This window comes from Vombatus ursinus, unplaced genomic scaffold, assembly GCF_900497805.2.
Source record: "Vombatus ursinus unplaced genomic scaffold, bare-nosed wombat genome assembly UNPS02012901.1, whole genome shotgun sequence".
Lineage (NCBI taxonomy): Eukaryota > Metazoa > Chordata > Mammalia > Diprotodontia > Vombatidae > Vombatus > Vombatus ursinus.
In genome coordinates this window covers 974341-993323 of record NW_020952679.1, presented here as the reverse complement: position 1 = coordinate 993323, position 18983 = coordinate 974341, and the positions used below count along the sequence as shown (strand labels likewise).

The 18983-nt window shown below is 42.8% G+C and overlaps 1 protein-coding gene across 1 annotated transcript in view; it reads right to left on the bottom strand.

Annotated features, from left to right (window-relative positions):
• LOC114040263 (aryl hydrocarbon receptor-like) overlaps nt 1–18983 on the bottom strand; it is a 90985-nt gene that overhangs the window by 8503 nt on the left and 63499 nt on the right. Inside the window, 6 exon segments of the mRNA XM_027858301.1 lie at nt 1–1810; nt 5331–5472; nt 9519–9628; nt 10896–11098; nt 13549–13688; nt 17017–17140. Coding sequence (XP_027714102.1) covers nt 1–1810; nt 5331–5472; nt 9519–9628; nt 10896–11098; nt 13549–13688; nt 17017–17140 — 2529 coding nt within the window.

Below are 18983 nucleotides of genomic sequence, written 5' to 3'. Positions count from 1 at the left end.
TCTAAGAAAGGGTGAAACATGAGTTGCCTGAGAAGAGATGTTGCTTTCCACAGTGGGAATGCTGCTTTGATATTCAGGTAAGGAGAGTGAGCATTCCCTCTGCCATGTGACAGAAGCAGAGGACTTCTGTGTGCTCTGGAGCCTCCTAGCTCTCTGGCAGCTGGCCTCCTGATCAGGTGCAGTCTGGTGATGGCCACTGGGCCCCGCCTCTCCAATGAGATGCACACTGGGATGTCCCAGAGTTGGCCTGCAGGGCACTGCAGAATGGTCAGTCCCTTGCACCAACTGCTGCTGATGCTGGGTTGAGAAGTCTTGCAATTTACCGTAAACATCCATTGCTGCTGATGGTCGCTGCTGGTGGATTGGCCAACAAGAAGAATAGTTCCCCAGAAGCTGATGACCTTCCAGGGCATTGGGCTGTTGGCCAAAGCATGCTGGCATACTCTGGGTCTGCTGTGGGCTGGAAAATGGAGTCATTCCCATATCTAGCATGTCCCCTTGAGGGTAGTCAGCCAACCTTGAAGAAATCCATCGGCTAGTCTCATGGTTTCCAAGTGTGTTCGGCCGAGCTCTCTGTGTTTGGAATTGTGATTCTACCTCCATAGGCTCTGCTGGGGTCAGAGAGTCCACACTATATCTGGACTTGGTACCCTGAGGAGGACCCTGATGAGCACCAGGGACTGAGATCCCTGTAGGCTCTGGATCCTGCCATTGAATACTATGTGTATGTGTCTGGAACTGAATTGACTGGGCAGAAGCATCACACCCCGAGCTGTGCTCTGTCTCCTTCTCAAAACTTACTTTTTCCAAAGAAAGAGACTCTGTGCATTTCAGTGGAAATGTTGTGGTGGAACTGTCTAAACTTGGTCCCAGGGGATGCCAACTGGTCTGATGTGAGGAAAGGGGCCTGGGGCTTGGTTGGCCAGATGTTGCTTGTATCTTAGGGGTGGACATGGAATTTAGGCACATTCCAAAGGTCAAAGGACCCTCATGGCTCTGTCCATCTATCTGCTGGGGTAAGTCTGATAAGATTTCCTGCAATCCAGGTGATAAATGGACAACTGTATCAGGGCCCAGAGAATGCCAGTAGTGCTCCTGAGGATGGCTTGCATCCTTCTCTTTGGGGGAGTTCATAAATAAGTACTGAAGTGGTTTCATTGGAGCGGTTTGATGGGATGCTCCCATTAGTGGAACCTTTTGCCTTAGGGACTGTAAAGACGTCGTGATGTTCAGTGGTGGAAAGTCCACATCCTTTCTATTCTCTGGTGAGAGTGTCACCTCATCCGTGAAGGGGGTCACTCCCTGCTGGAGTCTTCCCTGGAAGCTTGGGGACCCCATTTGCTTCACTGAGAACATGTTTTCTTCGCACTTCTGTAATTCGAGGTTATCAACATCCAGGTTCTGGATGGTTTTGCAGATGTCACTCTCAGTCTCATTTTCCTCAAGTAATGTCTCAATGATGGCCATAAGGGAATCCATCTCATCTTTGATGATCTTCCCATTCTTGTCATTGGCACACCATTCCCTAGGGGCTTGCGTAACATCTGTAAAGGAAAATGAGGACACAGGAACAGTCCAGGAAATGTGTGCAGATTCATCTGGCTGCATCATGGCTCCCAGGAGGGAATTGGGGTTGGCTGGGTCATGGTCAAGATAAGCTTCTTTCTTTGCCTTGAACCCCTTCCTGGGAGGGAGAGAGCTGAGGCAGTCTGGAAGCTTGTTCTCATACAGGACAGCCTCCCCCGTGGCAAAGTTAAAGGGCAGCAGTGAGGTGGCCCGCTTGTGCAGATGTTCCTCACCCTCCTCATTCCTGAAATGGTGCAAAGGCAGGCAAAAATCATAGGGTTAGAAGCCATGTCTTCACCAACTGCATTTAAAAATGGACCTCAGGGCAGCTAGGTGGCAGAGTGGATAGAGCACTGGCCCAGAAGTCAGGAGGACCAGAGTTCAAATCTGGTCTCAGACCATATACCTGACACTAGCTGTGTGACCCTGGGCAAGTCACTTAACCCCAATTGCCCTGCAAAAAAATGGAGCTTTTGATTTGTAGTTAGCATCTCAACAGCCCATCCAGCTAGAATCTTTTGACCAAGTGGACATGGGAACTGCCAAGTCTTATTCATAAGCTCTGAAGACAAATGCTTTCAAACTGAAATAACCATTTCAATCACTAGGAAAAAATAATGTTTGTTGTGAGGGCAAAAGAGATGGAATCATCTCATGCCATTCTGCTGCTGCCAACCTTCTGACTAAGCAGGGACAATTTTCCCTGCCTCCCCTCCTCCTGCAGGCTATATGAGTTCAGATTTATGGTTCTCATTCCCCCCCATAGTATTTTCTGATGCTTTGCGTGTTTGTCTGCTATCCTGGACAAGAGCGGTACACAGCGAGAGAGCTTCTGGTAGTCCTCCGTGTATCAGGGTAGTTACGTCAGCTAAAGAACAGCAGAGATGATACAAGAGGGAAACAAGGGAAAGAAGAGACACCGGTCCTTTTGCTAAATGGTTAAGGAGAGAAAACCATCATTTACTTGATCCTTGCATTTTTCTTCTGACGGAAAGGTGCCGCTGTTCTTTGAGATTCTGGGCTTTTTGTTTTGTATTACCAACCCCCAGCTCATAGGAAGTGTTTAGTCAAGGCTTGTTGATTGATTTATTAGTTGACTGTCCTAACTCATAGAATGTAAGGTCCTTAAAGGCAAACACAAAGCCATTTCTGTCTCTGTATCTCCATGCTTAGCACGGTTAGCACAACCATAACAGGTGGCTAATGGACTCTTGTTTGGAATGGTCCCAAATTAGGGTATTCTTAAAGGATATCAGTGGTGCAGAAACTGGGAAAGGTGTTTACATGTTTCAAGGGTTGCAGGACACACTTCATATTGAAGGCATTTACAAATACTTCTTGTCTAATTGTTCTGTTATTTCATCACTGTGGAGGTTCCCTCCACCAATGAGGGTCTTAACCCTTGTGTGCCCGATGAAATGGTTTTCATGAGTCACTAGGGCTAAAAAATACCACTACCAGGTAGCAGCCTTCTAGCGATGAGTCTCTCTGCACTTGGCCTGTCTGGTTCTCAGACAGCACATGTGCCACACATCCCCAAGTTTTGGGTGCTCACAACCTTTCCAGACTTTCTGGACCTTGCTCTCCATTGAGATTAGCCTTTGAGAACCCAAAGTCACCTCTAGGCCATGATGAGAAATCAATAAACTGGCATGTGTTAAATACTTGCTTAGGCTAGGCACTTTGCTAGGCACTGGGGATATGAAGACAAAGATGGAACAGTCCCTGTCTTCAGTGGGCTTCAATTCTATTAGAGAAGATAATGTGTATATACATAGGGATATAAAACCGACTTTAAGGATAGGGACTGCATCTAGGATTTCATTGGCATAGAGAACTCCCAGATGAGGAAATTCCCTCTAATAGTCCAGGTAGGCACCTTTTATGTAATTTAAGGTCTTGGAGAGTTGCCTGGGACACTGAAAAATTAAGTGACTTGCCCAGGGTCACACAGTAGCATGTGTTAAAGATGGGACTTAAACCCACATCCTTTCACTGAGCCTGACTCTCTGTGCCATACTGCCCCTTATATACAGACTATATACAAAATCAGTTGAAAGTGATTTAGGTGAGGAAGACATTAACAGCTAGGGAGATCAGGAAAGATTGCAAGTACGGTTCGGAGCAGAATATCAGTGAAGTTTTACAAACTTATTCCTGGTCTTAAAAAAAATAAAGATCTGGTGTTTGAGGCAGAGGTACCTTGCTTTGGTGCTAGACTGAGCAATGTGATAGAGAATCACTAACCTTTCCCTTGAGGAGATCAAAGATTCACTTCCTTGAAGTGAAGATCTGTGAGAGGGAGGGGATGGCAGTGCTAGACCAGGTTAGGGGATTGTTGTGTATGTGAACAGGTATCTGTACCCTGACAGTGGCTGACAGTGGCTGTCTCTTCTGTGATCACATGGCTTGTCCTTGACAATGTACAAGGTCAATATTGATTGGTCTAGGGACACCTGATATAAAGGCATTCATTCAGGAAGCCAGAAGCTAACCCATTGAGGCTAGAGTAATTTAGAGCCATTTCTGAATCTGAAATGGAAAGAAATAATCATTGGGAACCTAGAAATGGGAGCCAGAAACATCAAATTAGGAATCAGAAGACCTAGGTATGAATTCCAGTTCTGCCCCTTACTAGTTGTCTGATCTTGGGCAAGTCACTGGACCTTTCTGATCCTTAATTTCTTCCCATGTCAAATGGGATGGGGAGTTGGAATGCATATAAGTTCCCATTCATTCCTATTCCCCCATTTCTTTGTGAAAGAGCCAGAACTGGCACTATCCCCTTACCCTCCTTGAATGTTCCTGGAGTTGGGCCTGATTGCCACCATTCATCTGAGTTATAGATTCCAAAGCATTGAGAGCCATGCATGAAGCTCTCAATTCAATCCCTTTGGGATCTTCAAGATTCTCAGAATGGTGCAGACCAGGATCAATAAAAATATTAACATGAAAACAATAAAAACATTAAGAGTGTGGCATATGTAAATATACACACACGTTTCTAGTCTTCAGGTTCACTTGGTCAAAACATGGCCCTAATGGGTTCCATATCATGTAATTCTTCTCCTTTTGTGTCAGTTCCAGGGCAGCGTATGATAGGGAGTAAAGGGCTGGCTTTCAGTTTCAACCCTGCCTTTGATACTGACTTGCCTTGTGAGCAGGGCAAATCACTGAACTCTCTGAGCCTCAGGTAACTCTCTCAGACTTAGCTCCTGTCTTATTGGCAGGCTGTGGCCTGCTATCACACATTCACATATGTACCTAGTAACTCTTTTTTGTTCACTAACCACAAATTTCACCATTCCTAACCACCTACTTCATGAACATGAAGGGGAACTTGGACAGCGGTTGTTCACAACTTATTGGAAGACCAGTCCCATTACACAGACAAAAAAAACTCATAAAACCCTGGATCCCACTGATGGCAGGCTCAGTAGCACCATGTCTGCTCATAGGTGAGAGGATTTTTCCTTTATAATGAGAATCCCAGAGTCTCGATAGAAAGAATAGTGAAGTGGAACACAGGAGTCCTATGTCTTAGGAATCAGAACAATCCCTATTTAATTATTGACCAATTGCTTACTCTCCTGGAGCCTTAGTCTCATCCTGTGTGTAATGCAGAGACATAAGGAGAAGCTATGTCCATGGGTGATCTTTCAGTGCTTACTAATCAAGACTCACAACCCCTTTGGGCATGGGTGGGAAGATGCTGTTAGGGCTGTGACCCAACAGAACTGTTATGTCAGGAAAGCACCACTCACGAGAGTACCCGCTGCCGAGCAATGATGCAGTCTGGCTGGCCTCCTTTGTACACGAGCCTGGCATTGGCCTGGACCCAGAGCCAGCCAGCCTTCTTGGTGAGCAGCCTGAAGATGGTCATTCCACTCTCACCCATCTTCATCACTGGGGAGAGATGAAGGAAGCATTCCTTAGTACACTCAGCAAGTCAGCAGGTGGTGCATGGTAACCTCGGATCCAACAACCGTCAAGTCAAACCAACAAACCTTTATCAAGCAATTACTATGTACCAGGCACAGTGCTAGGCACCAGGGATACAAGGAAAGGCAAACACAGTCCCTGCCCTCTAAGATCTCACATTCTGATTGGGATAAACAATATTCAAACAACCAAGCGCATACAGAATACATACAGGGTTAACTGAAGGCAATCTAGGAGGGAAGACACTGTTCCTGGGAGTCAGTGGGGGTTGAAATTTATATATTATATTGCTCTCATACAGGGACCTCTGGGAGTTCAGAACATTTTACAGGTGCTTCTGGCTTGTTACTATGGAGCTCTCATGCTCCAATTTTGGATTAAAAGGAAAAAAAATCATTGAAAGTATGGAGCATATATAAATATACACACATGTACATATGATGTATGTCTATATATCGGTATATACATATATATACACACGTATAAATTTTATGATCTGCCTGCTTTTGCAAAAAGTTTCTTCCAATGGGGCAGCTAAGTACATTGGAAAAGAGAGTTTGGCTTGAAGTCAGCACATCTGAAGTTCTAGGCATGATTTACTGCCGCTTCTGAATCCCTTCTAGCTCAAAGTCTATGAGATTATGAAATAAAAACAGCTCATCATGGTATGGAAGTGACCCTTGGTCCTTGGAGGCTGTATCAGCAGAATGGAAGCTCTGGTGGTTTCTGCAAAGTTGGTGTCATAGCTAGATCAGGCAGTCAATCAACAAGCACTTGCTAAACACCTACTATGTGCTAGGTTCTATGCTCGGTGCTAGGAATTTTTAAAAAGGCAAAAAATAGTGCTTGCTGTCAAGGAGCTCACATTCTAATATGAGATATGTACACAACTAGGTGCATACAAGATAAATACAGACTAGGAAAAGGTGACCTTAGAGAGGAAGGTGCTAGAGGCTGGAGGGACTGAGAAAGGCTCCTACCAAAGGTGGTGCCTGAACTGAGTCTAGAAAGAAACCAGGATTCTGATACACAGAGGTAAGGAGAAAGGGCATCGCAAGCATGGGAGAGAGCCAGTCTAAAGGCATAGAGATGAATTGATTCCTCACAGGTGAGGAAGAGGAAATAGGCCAGTCTGGCTGACCTGGAGAGTATATGGAGGGAGTGAAGTACAAGAAAACTGGAAAGCTAGGAAGGGGGGATGTATGTTGTGGAGAGCTTTAAATGTGGGCCAGAGGAGTGTCTGTCTGATCCTAGAGATTACAAAGAACCATTGGAGTTGATCAAATGGGAGAATCTGGTATGGTCAAAGCTGTGCTTTAGAAAAGTCACTTGAGCAACTTTAAGGAAGATGGAAAACAATCAAGGCAGCAATCGGATGATTGTTATATTCTAGGTGAGAGATGGGGAGGACTTATGAGTGAGCATGAAGGGATTGATTTGGAAGTTCTTAAAGAGGTAGATCTTGGGTGACTGGGAGGGAGGATAATAGAGCTCCCCAAGGCAACCACAAGGAAGTCTGGAAGAAAGGAAGGTTTGCAAGAAAAAGAGAGGAGTTTTATTTTAGATACATTGAGTCTGAGATGTCTATGAGACATCTAGTCCAACAGGAGTTGGATCTCAGGAGAGAGACTGGTCAGACTGGATATCTTTACCCTATACACGTGTGTATATGTATCTATAAATATGTAATATACATTATGATATATATCATATATGGAGATCTCTATGTACACACATTTGTATATATGTCATTGACATGTCTTCTCCCTTAGTCAAGTCATTTTGCACACATAGGACTTTCTCAGTAGTAAAATGCAAGGATTCTAGGATTTATGGTGGCTTTGGACTATAAAGGTAATTTAGTATGATGACCATATTTACAGATGAGCAAATTGAAGCCCAGCTAGGTCAAGTGACTTGTCCATAGTCATAATAAACCTAGTAAGCAGAAGAACTGGGATTTAAATTCAGAGCTTCTGATTCCTTGCTGTCTATTGCACCACACTGTCATTTTTGCATATGAGTGCAGACAAATGATTTAAAAGCACAGAAAAGGGGCAGCTAGGTGGTGCAGTGGATAGAGTACCAGCCCTGGAGTGAGGAGGACCTGAGTTCAAATCCAGCCTCAGATACATAACATTTACTAGCTGTGTGACCCTGGGCTATTCACTTAACCCTAATTGCCTCACAAAACAAAGCACAAAAAAGTAGCTCTGCAAGGCATCTTAGAAATCTTCCAGTCCAACCTCAGACTTTACACATGAGAAAATGCTTCAGACCAGAAAAGAGAAGCCCCTGCTCCAAGATGACAAGGGTCACAAACAGCCTAGGTGGGGCTAGAATCCAGATCTTTTGATTCCTACCCAGTTCACTGATCTTTCCACAACCCCAGACTCCTTCTTCCCCAACCTCCTCTTGCCTAGGGAGTTTGGGAGATGGAAAGTTTTCAGGACCACTTGGCATCTAGTTTGTTAATGAGGCAGATATGCTGGGAGGGCAGCACCAAAGCCCTTCTAGCATTCAGATGTTATATATCTCTTGATCCATATGGGCTGTTCAGTTATTCCTTTTCCCTCTCACCTTACCCCTACCCAGGTAATTATAGCTCTTAATATCTCTTTGGCAACTAGGAACATTTTTTTACAATCAGTTTGTTTGAGCTGGTGGTTGCCTCCCTGGTAGAATGTCAGATCTTTGAGGGCACTGAAAGTCTCTCTTTTGCCTTTCCATCCCCACGGCCTAGCAAAATGCCTGGCATATATTTAGGAAATGCATGTTGATTTTTTGCTTCATTGCCTAGGAAGTTAAACTGCCAAGATGTGAAGTGAGTTTTTAAAAGGCCTGGTCCCATACCTTAGGGCATGCCAGGGCCCTGAACATTAAAATCCCTCTGAAGAGAAGAGCAATGTCTCTATAGAAAGACCTGAGCCACTGCCCTGCAGCCATCCTCTATGGATGGATAATCCAGTGAGGAGCCCGAAGTCAGACAAAGCATGCAGCTTTGCCTTCAGAACCCTCCTAGGTAGATGAAAATGACTCACTACCCCATGGACTCAAACTTGACTTCTTGAGCCCTGTTTAATATCCAGATGGGCCTGGCTGACTGAGAAACTCTGTACTGTCAGGGATAAAGTACCACTGAATCAAAGAAAGAACCCTAAATGTGTGGAGCTCTCCATGGTTCTGAGATGAACTCTGCTTTAAATAATGAATTAGACCAGGGGTTCTGAACATTTTTTTGGTCAGGGATACCTTTGCTGGTCTAGTGAAGCCTATGGACTCTTTCTCACAATAATGTTTTTAACACATAAAATAAAATACATAAAAAACAAAGGAAACCAATTGTATTGAAATACAGTTATTTTATTATATATATATATATAATAACTTGTTGCTTGCCTTATCTGTTACCTCCTCATCACTTAATGTTTAGAGCCCTGATGATCTAGCTCGGCTGATCTCACTCTGTGCCTTTTCATTCACTATCTCCCATGTCTGCAATGATCATCTCTTTCTCCCAGGTTCCCTGGCTTCCTAAAGACTCAGCTCAAATCCCAGCTTCTGAAGAAGACCTTTCCTACTGTCTCTTCCACCCCCACTAGTGGCTTTCTGTGAGATTACCTTCTATCTACACTGTATATGGTTGATTACACATTGTCTCCCCCATTAAAATGTGGGTTTCTTGAGGACAAGGACTGTTTTTGCCTTTCCTTTTATTTCTGAACACACACAGTTCCTAACATGTAATAGGCACTTGATAAATGCTTGTTGGCTAACATGTCCAATTGCAGTACTGAGTTTTTCAGACCTCCCTAGTCTAACCTTGTCCACTGACTGAGTCTAACTACAATCTTAAATCTTGCTGTACAGTCTTGGCACTTGTTGGTTGAACTCTCCCACCTTTATAAATTCACTCTACCTCAATGTCTGGGGTTATCCCACAATGGAAAGAACAAAAAAAAAAGTTATTACATAATTTGGAGGAATGTACAGATGGTCAGAGAACTTACTTCTTACATGCTTTTCAGCACAATGCATCATGTCTGCTGCATGGATAAACTGGTATCCAGAGCCTCTCATGCAGAGCTCAGTTTCTGTGTAACCCAGAAGCATTTTCCCTCTGAGAAGGAGAAAAGAATGTCAGAGTTTTAAACTCAACATATCTTGTGACCCCGAATGAATAAACTCTGGCCAAATATGACCGCCTTTCACCAAAATACCCATCCACTTAAGTATCCTTGTCTGGTGCAAAAGCAGACTTGCCTCTACTACCAACTATCATACTATCACATGTTCAAGAGTCAGGGGGACACAAGAGCTCAGGCCGTGACATGATGGCCTCTCACTAGAGGAAAGCAATGGAAATTAAGGGAGATGCCCTCAGATCTATCCGCCTGATAAGTGAGAAAGTGAGGAATTGCACAACCAAGTCATAATCTTAGGTTTGACTGTCTTTAGACTCATCTTTAGACTAAACTTTCTTTAGCTCATAAGTTGTATTCCCAGCATTGGCCAATAGGACATTTTCCCTAGTATTGTGAAGCCCACATACTCTGCTGTTATTAATGAAGTGCCCAGAGAACTCAAAGAAGGTCACAACAACATTGAGTGTGTGGTGTTCTTGTGGGAGGACATGGCCAAGAGCAGTGTAGGATGGGCAGGCATAATCTGCATCTTTCAAGAGAACAGCTAAATCATCAAGATCCCAGAGCCACCAAATCAAAGAATCAGAGAATTTCAGAGTATGAAGGGCCCTCAAACACCTAAGGGTAAAAAAAAGAAAAGACATTCCCACTCTGACACACCTGGAAAGTGATCATCTAGCCTTTGCTCAAAGACCTCTGATGAAATCTGCCCACTGCCCATTCCACATTGGGATAACTCAGCTGTTAGGAAATGCTTTCCTTATGCCAAGTCTAAACTAGACTCTTTTTTCGACTCATTGGTCTGGGATCTGCTTTATGGGGAATTGCAGTATCAAAGTTTTGAAAATTGGCATGCCATATTGAGATTTGTAAGTAGGTGAAATACTTAGAAATTTCACCAAGTAGATGTCATGAATTAGCCATCTGATCAGCAGATTTCTTTTTTAGTTAATTCAGGTTGAGGCGTCCCCACCACCACCCTGGCTGATTTGGGACTGACTGCAGGCGGCTCATGACTTTGACTCAGTGTCAACATCTGTAGGGGATAAATAGGCAGTGGCAATTTCATCCTTTCAAATCACTGAGACTCTTCTACTGCTCCTTTCTCATCAAATATATGGCCAGTCAGCTTGTAGCTTAGCTTTGCCCTAACTCAGCTCAGAACAAGTGTGATGATCCCCAGGAAGACACCTCATTACCTGAAACTTTGACTTTCAGGCACAACATTGACATCCACCATACCTAGCATCACAAGCCATTGGTGTGAAGTCCAGCTTATGTTTGGTCTGAAAAATATATATCTTTGCCCGGAGTTCCAGGATGGAGAGAGGCTGGAGGGGTGTTGCTATAGCAAACAGGGCCAGCTGAGGTGGCATGAGGGATCCATCTTCAGCTTTTTTATTCTGCCCATGAAGGAATTTCAGGCGACCATGGAAATCCAAAGCCTGGGGAGAGGATAATAAACAACAGAGCCAGAAAGAAATGTTTTGAAGGGACAAATGAATCACTGAACTTTAGAGGTCTGTTGCCCATCACATTAGACCTCATTCTTTTACCCCAGAGGAAGCTTTGTGGACATATGGTGGAAGGGAAAAGATGAAGCTTCCTCTAGTCCTTCCCTGCTCTGGGCACCATCTGGAGATACAGTAGATGCACTAGACATATTCAATACACAGAAGCAGAATGTAAGCTCCCTGAGGGCAGGGACTTTCTCATTTGTTTAGTAGTATTCTAGGCTGCTAGCACAGTATCTGGCACTTAATAAATGATTGCTGGTTAGAATTGTAAGCAGGATTCAGCTATATTTAGTAAAAATGAATTGGGCTCAGGCAATTCTAACCACTGTCTCCAGTTCCTAACATCTTCCATGAAGCAAAGGGAACACTTAGGTCATTAGATATTGACTCTTTCATCTCCTGGCTACCATTTTGTAATAATCCAAACTCATCTAGAGGCTGAAATATTTTTCAAACAGCTTGGAAATCCTGAACTCTGTCCAACTAGAACAAAACTGCATCAGCTGCATGTTCCTAGGAATCTCTGCAAGTAAATGTCAATATCAATTTAATTAAATCAACTTCCCAACTCCTACAAGGCTCCAGAGAAGCAGAGAATCTACATGTTCAATCATTTTTCAGTCATATGCTACTCTTCATGACCCCATTTGGGATTTTTATTAGCAAAGATACTGGAGTGGATTGCCATTTCCTTCTCCAGCTCAGATGAGGAAACTGAGGCAAACAGGGTTAAGTAACTTGCCCAAGATCACAGAGCTAGTAAATGTCTGAAGGCAGATCTGAGCTCAGGAAGATGAGACTTCCTGACTCCAGACCTAGTGCTCTATCCACTGCACCACCTCACTGCCCTATCTACATGAGGGTGAGATAAAGGAGCCCATCCTGCACATATGAGTGGGCAAGCAGCCTAGCTTAAGAAACAATCAATCGATCACCAAGCATTTATTAAGTGCCTACTGCATGTCAGACACTGTGTTAATTACTAGGGACACAAAGATTTAATTAAGATGTTCTTGTAACTCAGGAACAGCAGTATTGCAATAATGATCAACTGTGGAAGACTTAGCTACTCTGATCAAGACATTGATCTAAGGCAATTCCAAAGATCCCATCATGAAAAATACTATCCACCATTAGAGAGAGAACTATTGGATTCAGTGTATCTTGAAGTGTACTTTTTTTAAAAAAAATTTCTTGCTTCTTTGGTGTGCTTTATTTTGCAACATGGCTAATATAGAAATATGTTTTGCATGTATAATCAATATCATACTGTTTGTCTTCTCAAAGGGGAGGGGAAGGAGAGAATTTAGAACCCAAAAAAATTTTAAATGAATGTTAAAATATTTTAGATGTAATTGGGAATTAGTTAACAAAATAAATAAAATATGTGTATCTATCTATATCTATATCTATATCTATATTTTTAAAGATGTTCTTGTGACTGAAAACCCGACCTGAAATCTCATCTCCTTGGAGTTTGACCCAGCTTTGATACTCAGTGCCTTCTTAGCTACCTCTCCTGTCTGGCTGGAGGACTCCTTCCAAAGTCTTTCTTTAGTGAGGACACAGACCTTTCTAGCTAAACTCTTGATCAGCTGCTCTGATTGGTTTTGGCTCCACAAACATCATGGCCCCACCCTGGGTACCCTCCAGCTCATCTACCACCCACCTTGTCAGCTTCCTTTTGTGTATTTGTCTTCATCCAAGATTGTAAGTTCCTTGATGGCAGGAACTTTCTTTTTCTTATCTGTATTCCTAGTGCTTAACACAGTGCCTGGCACACAACAGGTGCTTAATAAATGTTTATTGACTATTATTGACTACTGATTCTAAAAGTAAGACAGGTGCTGCTTTTCAGGAGTTTACATCTTATCAGGCAATAAATGTCACTTATGGTGTAGATAATCATTGTATCTGGAGCTAACCAGGAGTCCCTTCTAAAAATTTGATTTCAGGGGCAGCTAAGTGGCGCAGTGGATAGAGCACCAGCCCTGAAGTCAGGAGGACCTGAGTTCAAATCCGGCCTCAGACCAAACACTTGACATTTACTAGCTGTGTGACCCTGGGCAAGTCACTTAACCCCAATTGCCTAAAAAACAAAAACAAAAAACAAAAATTAAAATTTGATTTCAGATCAATGATTAGATATGTCCTCAGTTTCTCTAAAGTGGACATATTATGAAATTATTCAATTCCTGATAGGCTACCATGGTTCAATATGGAATAGAGGAATGGGGCATGGCTAAAATATATCCCTTTCCCCTAGCCAGTGCCCATGAGATGGGAGAAGTTGGTGCCCCAAGCTGGGCAGTGCAGAGATCCTATATGGCCACAGGTCTACGTGGATCATTAAGGTCAATGGCTGAAAGCGAGATTACCATGAACCCTGAAGAATTATCCAGCAGACAGCGGAATCGGCAGACAAAGCTTCTCTTCAGGAAGGAAGAATTCTCCAGGGACAGGTACTGAGGGTCAGACTTGATGGTACTGTGTAGAGGGCTCTCATTCACAGGCAGAGCTAAAAGATGAAATGAAGACCAGTGAATCAGCTGTTAGGATGATGACTCCCACAGACAAACAGGTTGACTTGGCTTTTAACCCTTTTTAACCTTCCCTTTTCTGCAAACTGGCTTTGGACCTCAACATTCAACTGAAACTGCTCTCTTCAAAGCTACCAATGGTCTCTTCATTGTCAAATCTAATGGCCTCCTTTCAGTCCTCATCCTTCTTGATCTCTTTGTAGCCCCTGACACTGTCAATCACCATCTTTTTGATGCTGTTTTCTCTAGGTTTTGTGACCTGGAGGAGGGTCACTGCTATCTCCTGGTTCCCTACCTGTTTGACTGCTCCTTCTTAGTTTCTTTTGTTGTATCTTTATCCAGGTCATGCCTTAGTATCAGATATCCCCCAAGGCTCTGTCCTAGGTCCTTTTCTCCTATAACATTTTACTTGAGGAATTCATCGACACCCATGGACTCCATTATTATCTCTGTACAGGTGATTCTCTGATCTGTTTGTCCAGTCCTATCCCCCTGATGCTACTCCAGAATCTCCAAGCACCATTTATTGCTGTTCAATAGTTTCTCCAATCTCACCCCATTGGATTTTTCTTGGCAAAGATACTGGAGAGATTTGCTATTTCCCTTTCTAGTTCATACTACAGATGTGGAAACTGAGGTAAACAGGGTGAAATGACTTGCCTAGAGTCACATAGCTAGTAAGTGTCTGAGGCCAGATTTGAACTCAGGTCTTTCTGACTCGAGGCCTGGCACTCCATTACACCAACTAGCTGCCCCATCCAACTGCCTACTAGATATCTTAAACTTAAGATGTCTAAAAATGAACTCATCCCCTCCCTACCTCAATTCCTCCCCTCTTCCTAATTTCCCTATTACTGTTGCCACCACATATGTCTCCTTATATCCTCTGCCACTGCCACCACTCTGGTTTAGGCCCTCCTAAATGCATGCCTGAACTATTGCAATAGCTGTCTGGTTGGCCTGCCAGCCTCAAGTCTCTCCCCACTTCAGTCTATCCTCTACTCACCTGTCAAATTTATCTTCCTAAAGGCCAAATCTCCTCATGATCCCCCATTCAAGAAACTCCAGCTGCTTCATACTGCTCCCAGGATCAAATATGAAAACCTGTTTGCTTATAAAGTCTTCTAGCATCTGATTCTACCTTTCCACCTTCCTGCCTTTCCACTCTTCTTACCCTTTCCACACACAGAGTCTTCCTTCGTTCCAGTGGGATAGGCCCTTTGGTGGTTACTCAAACAAGACCCTCCATCTCCTAACTCTGAGAATTTTGACTGGCTGTTTCCCTACCTGCAACTGTCTCGTCATCTCTACCTGTCTTTTGCAGGCCCCTATAATCGCAATGCCTTCTTTCTAAGAGTATCTCCAACTTACACTGCACGGATTCTGTTTATATGTAGGTGTTTGCAGATTGTCTCTGCCTCAGACTGGGAGCTCCTTGAGAACAGGGACCGTTGTGCTTGTGTTAGCCTTTTGAAAAAATTATTTGGTGTTTTTCCCCAGTTACAGGTAACAACAATTTTAACATTCATTTTTCAAACTATGAGTTCCGAATTATCTCCCTTCCTTCCTCCCCCTCATTGAAAAGGCAAGCAATTTGATATAGGTTATACATGTGTAGTCATGCAAAATACTTCCATAATAGTCCTGTTGTAAAAGAAAACATAGACAAAAAACTCAAGAAAAATAAAGAAAGTGAAAACCAGTCTGCTTCAATCTGTACTCGGACACCATCAGTTCTTTCTCTGGGGATGGATAACATTTTTCATCACCTTTTTTTGACCAATGCTTAGCACAGTGCCTAGAACATATTAGGTGCTTAAAATTTGCTTGTTGACCATGAATGACCCAGCTATTCTCAGCAATACAATGATCTAAGACAATCCCAGAAGACTCATGATGAAAAATGCCATCCACCTCCAGAGAAAGAACTGATGAAGTCTGAATGCAGATTGAAGCAGATTGTTTTTAACTTTATTTTTCTTGGGTTGTTTTTTTTTTTAGTCTATGTTTTCTTTTACAATGTGACCAATATGGAAATATATTTCATATGACTGCATATGTATAACCTATACCAAATTGCTTTCTCAAAGAGGGGTCAGGTGAAGGAGGGAAGGAGAGAATTTGAAAATCATTTTTTAAATGTAAAAATTGTTTTTACATGGAAAAAATAACTTTAAAAAATGGTTGTTGACTCACTGTAGTTTGCTGAGCATTCTAAATCTGACTAGTAGAGAACCCCCATAATCTGTATGGTTGGATCCGTGACCCAAAAGAACTGAGTTTATTGGCACCTTGCCATGCAGTAGACAATGATATGCCAAGGAGCCCCTTAGCATGTATAAAAGGGAGCCACACAGATAGGCTTGGGCTTATGCATCAAGGATGCATATAGTGCAGAGAATAGAGGGTGGCACACTGATGTTCATCTTGCCAAACTGGGATACATACATACCTCAGAAATATCTATTTTCAAAAATGTTGATAGTATACAGATTGAAGAGGTTTTGCTCTAGAGTTTAAAGTTATCTCTAATAGCAGCACATGGATACAGAATCATTATTAGACAATTCTCCTTTTCTTTAGGTGCTATAAAGAATGTCTTCCATGACCCAGAGAATACCCCAGGTCCATGTGACTCTCCCAGCTCAACACCTCCCTTGATGTCAGGAGAGAGCAGACACTTGAATCTAGACACGCAACATGCTTTTGGGGCTCTCATAACACAGAGCTGACTCATATTGAATTTGTAATCCATAAAACCCCAAGATCTTTTTTTCAGAAAAGAATATAATTTGGCCTCACTTTCCACACCTTATACTTAAAAAGTTGATGTTTTGAACCCAGGTGGGGGATTTTATATTTATTCTCATTAAATTTAATTTTGCTCTTTACAGTGTTCTAGACTACCACTTTTGGCTACAAACTCCATAATCAAGTGCATTAACTATACTTCCTCACCTCATGTAACCTGCAAATATGAAAAGTATCCTGTCTATGACTTTAGCCAAGGCATTGAAGAAAGAAAACATCTGTAATGTGTTAAGGACCAAGAATCAATCCCTTGGGCACTCCAGGACCTCCTTCCAAGCTGTCATCAAGCCAGTAACAGTCAGCCCTTCAGGTTCACCCATTCAGGTGTTTCAGACTACATCGGGCAGAGGTTGAGCATCCCTTAGCTAGGAAGCTGTGTGGTCCAAACTAATCCAGTAGACTGAAAGATATTTCCACCATAAGAAAGCAGGGACGTTTCATGTTCTCCACATTCACCAAATAACTTCTAGGTAAACTGATGGCTCAAATACTCACAGCTGGAGTCCTGCTCCACTTCCCTGAATGCTGGGGGGGTCAGGGACCCATGCAGCTGGCAACGGAACATGGCCCTGTCATCCGTGTGGATCAGCTCAAACACGCTCTGGTAAATGATGTCTGACTGCAAGATCAAGGCAAAAGTGCTGGCCTCTTGGTGGGACTTCTTATGCTCCCTGAAGCCAACCCAAGGGACGACTAAGGAAAAATGATATCAAGAGAACTGCAAGGGAGGCATTTTAGAATGACTAATTTAAAATGGCTTACTGATGTCTTTTTTCTTTATTTAAAAATTATGTCAACCTCCTCCCCAAAAAAAACATACATTTGATGAAAATTCATTAGTGACAAAAGCAATTAAGGAAAAACATTTAATATAGTGACCACCTCTGACCATGGACTTTTCTGTCCCAGTAATTCCCACCTCCCTGTTGGAGAAGGAAGCCAGGTTTCATTATCTCTTCTGTAGGAACTTAAGGGAACCATCATTCCCTGAAATAGGTATAAGATTTACTCTTCCCTGACTAATATTTGTACATCAATACGAAAGAGCTCAGGGATCCTACATCTGTGTTCTCCTCATATGGCCCTATATGGCTCATCTCCTCTGGACTCTATGGCTGAAAATGAGTCATGAAGATTACAAGAAAGGAAAAGGACAATGTAGAGCAGTCCAGCCTCCCAGGACCCAGTGTTACACCAAGTAATTTGATAGCTTTTGGTGGCTCAGACTAGATTTATCCATAGAGCCAAAAACTAACAACCTATCCTCATAACTATCAGCTGCAGAAGAAATGGAAAGGGAAGAGAGATAGAGAACAGGAATTCAAAGAAGAAGGCAATGCCCTGGACAGGGAGTCAGAAAATAAAAAGAAGAAGAATAGCTGGATGAGGATCTAGCAAAGCACACTGAAAACGAATGGTCACTAGGTGTGTGCCTAGTACTGTGCTAAGAGCTTTACAATTATTATCTTATTTGACCCTCACTCTAACCCTGGGAAGTAGATGATATTTTTCTCCCCATTTTACAGATGAGGAAACTGAGACAAACAGTGGTTAAATGACTCACTTAGTGTCACACAACTAGTAATGTCTGGAGCTGGATTTGAACTCAGGTCTTCTTGATTCCAGACCCAGCACTTTATTCATTATGCCCTTTAACTGCCTCTTGCTTGAAGCCCATCTCTGACACTTAGGAGATATGTGATGATGGGCAAGTCATATTACCTCTCTAAGCATCAGTTTCTTCATCTATAAAATGGGGATAATAATGCTTGTTGTACCTACTTCATAGGATTAATATAAGGCTCAGATGAGATTATGTAATTAGAATGATTTGCAAACATTAAAGAGTTATAGAAATATCAGTGATTATGGTTTAAGCCATGTAACCTATGGGTGTTTACACATTTTCTCCTATCCTCGTGATCGCTCAGACCTCTCCAAAATAAGAATTATATACAGGAGGAAAATCAATTTCAGTGGCCTCCATGACCTAAGACACAAAGACACTTACTGATGTAAAAACCCAATGAGCTAACAGTGAAGGCTAAACCCTAATCCTTAATGCACTTACTCAGTGCCTCTCATCCACTGACCACCATGTCCTTGCAGGGCTTCCTGCACAAGCCCATTCACTACATACAATATGACTCAGTTCTGCTCCTCCCCCCACTACATACCCCAAACCACAGAAAGCCAAAAACCAGAAGTACACTCTGCTTGGATCAGCTTTATAGCAGTGTTCTATGCTGTGACAGGGCTCAGTCAGAGACCTGAGGAATAGACGGAACTTTGAAAGGGAGTCAGTATGTGTACAAGACTCCATTAGAGTGGATAGAGCACCGGCCCAGGAGAATCTGAGTTCAAATCTGGCCTCAGACACATAACACTTACTAGCTGTGTGGCCTTGGGCAAGTCACTTAACCCTATTGCCTAGCCAAAAACAAAAAACAAAAAACAAAAAC